We start from the raw sequence: 2,228 nt of genomic DNA on the forward strand, positions 1-2,228 counted from the left end.
AAAAGCATTTTGAACGGCAAGATCAAGGTCAGAATTGTTATTATCAAAAGGAAAGCTTGAACACGAGAAATACACCTTGTTCAAACTTGTTTCACACACACTTTTGTACCGTGGAATGGCTAGGGAGTTAGCTGGTAGTATGCCACTCGGCTTTTTACTGGTTGCTATATCATCTAAACTTTTAATGTAACACATGTAGGGTCAACGCTAAAGTTTTTATAAAGTAACCAAACTTTAAGGTTATGGTCAAAATCTCTACAATATTTATACCATAGGGTATGTTTTGTAAAAATAAATACACTTTTGAAGAATGAAAACCCTAGTGCCGACTATTAAAAAGTTATTGCAAAGGTTTTTATTTTTTTTTTATTTTGGCAGAAGTGGTTCATACTCCAGGGTCAAGAGGTTAAATATGTAGGTACTCAAAGAAGGAATGCATTGTGAGATATGGAAACCATAGCTCCAACTCATCAAAATTTATGGGTAAGGTTATAAAGTTTTTGTGGACAAACAGGCAGAAGGACAGGGCGAAAATTATAGACCCTCAAATATAGGTGTATATAAATATCAAAATCGATTAAAAGGCAACCTTCTTTAAATTTTATTCTTGAATTCTTATCTCTTGAATCAATCTCTGTATAACTCTAAATCAATCAGAATTCAATTTTTTTTAAAAATCATTTTCTTGATTCATTTTCCACAATCTCACTTTTTTTTATTTGCATAACACATAACCGGTGTTCACACATCTGTTTGAAGGAAGCTTTACATTTTCAAGAGCTTGATGCCATACTCGCAGTGCGTAATAATTATTTACTCTAGTCAAGTAAAAGTTCTACATCTCTGTCCTACGATTTAATGACACTCACTTATCTCTATTTGGTCCTCAACACGTTTTTCGTTGTACTTTTTCCATTGAAAAACGATTCATATTTACAATTGCATCTTCAATGCTTCGCTTCTTAGGGATAGAAGGGAGGGGTTTTTTTTAGAAAAGGGCTTTTGTTCACTATCTTTATATCAACACAGATCCTGAAATCTCCACATTGCATATAGGTACGCGTTTTATGCCTTGAACTTTGAACCTAGTTGTCTTGCTCTTTTTGTTAGCAAGTTAGGAAGGTTCACTTGTAGTCGTAACGATCTTCCAATCCGTAAGCATCCGCTGGTAAACTTTCGTCTCCGTTCTCCGTTCGGTGATCTTTATGCTTTTCCTCCAAGTTGTCCATAACTGTCTCGTGGTGTTCATAGAAATCATACGATATCATGGCGATCACAATCACATTCTTCAAGGAAAAAATGGAGACTCCATGATCAAGTCCGTGCCATAAAATCATTCTCATGACCAAAAGTGGAAGGTTGACAATGTAGGCCAGGATAATCTTATATATCATGATTAAACTTTGGGGTAGCTTGGCGTGTTCGAATTTACTATGCAACAGGGTCAGAAGAGGTACGGTTGGTAGGACAAAGTTTAGACAGGCTTCTACGAGACCCGTCAGGAAAGCTTCACGGTCTTCTTTGATGAACAATGGTACCATGTTATCCACGCAATCCAAAATTTCGAACATAACAGTTCCTGATAGTTCTTCTATGTATGTTCTTCTGTCCGACCCTGGCTTAGCGTCATGAAGTGAAGAGATATGTAAAAGGATTTTTACTCTTACACTCCAACATTTAATTTGCTGATATGATAGAACAAATAACAAAGTAAAGGGGGATGACACCAGCTGCGTTGAAGCCCAACCAGGTACTGTCTTTATGTTCCACCAGTAATCAACATTACTGAAGTGGAGGATGATGACCATAACACAAATCACACGGGAATTTGTTTTAATACCAGCAGCACTTGATGAAGCAGTTCGCCATGTTTTCTTCTGAAGGGCCCCAGTTTTTGCATTATAGGAGAAAATGTTAATTCACACTTTTTAATTGCTAATAGAATACTCATAATTAACATTACAAAAGTGATATGAAAGAAAATAAAAAATGTCAATTAATTCACAATTTAGAAATATTGATTGCACATAAGTCCTTCCTTGAATTTTTAAAAATGTTTACCTTTTAAACAAGATTCCCAGTAAGGAATCAGTTGACACCTTAAATTATGTGTTACTCATTTTAATCGCCGAAAGAATGAGAGATAAGAAGACAAACATTATAATTTTCCGGAAGCTCATGTAGAAATGAAAGCGCAAAACAGCTTTTGAAAGACAGATCGACATGTC

General features: G+C 35.5%; 1 protein-coding gene across 1 annotated transcript; it reads right to left on the minus strand.

Annotated features, from left to right (window-relative positions):
- Positions 1 to 806: 806 nt before the first annotated feature.
- LOC134248375 (uncharacterized) lies at positions 807 to 1,808 on the minus strand. Its single transcript, XM_062730780.1, has one exon. The coding sequence runs from the start codon at positions 1,806 to 1,808 to the stop codon at positions 1,125 to 1,127; it is 684 nt and encodes a 227-aa protein (XP_062586764.1). The 3' UTR covers positions 807 to 1,124.
- Between the last annotated feature and the right edge of the window lie 420 nt (positions 1,809 to 2,228).

Source organism: Saccostrea cucullata, unplaced genomic scaffold, assembly GCF_032062105.1.
Source record: "Saccostrea cucullata isolate Sc308-1 unplaced genomic scaffold, CSIRO_AGI_Scuc_v1 ctg3780, whole genome shotgun sequence".
NCBI classification, from domain to species: Eukaryota; Metazoa; Mollusca; class Bivalvia; order Ostreida; family Ostreidae; genus Saccostrea; species Saccostrea cuccullata.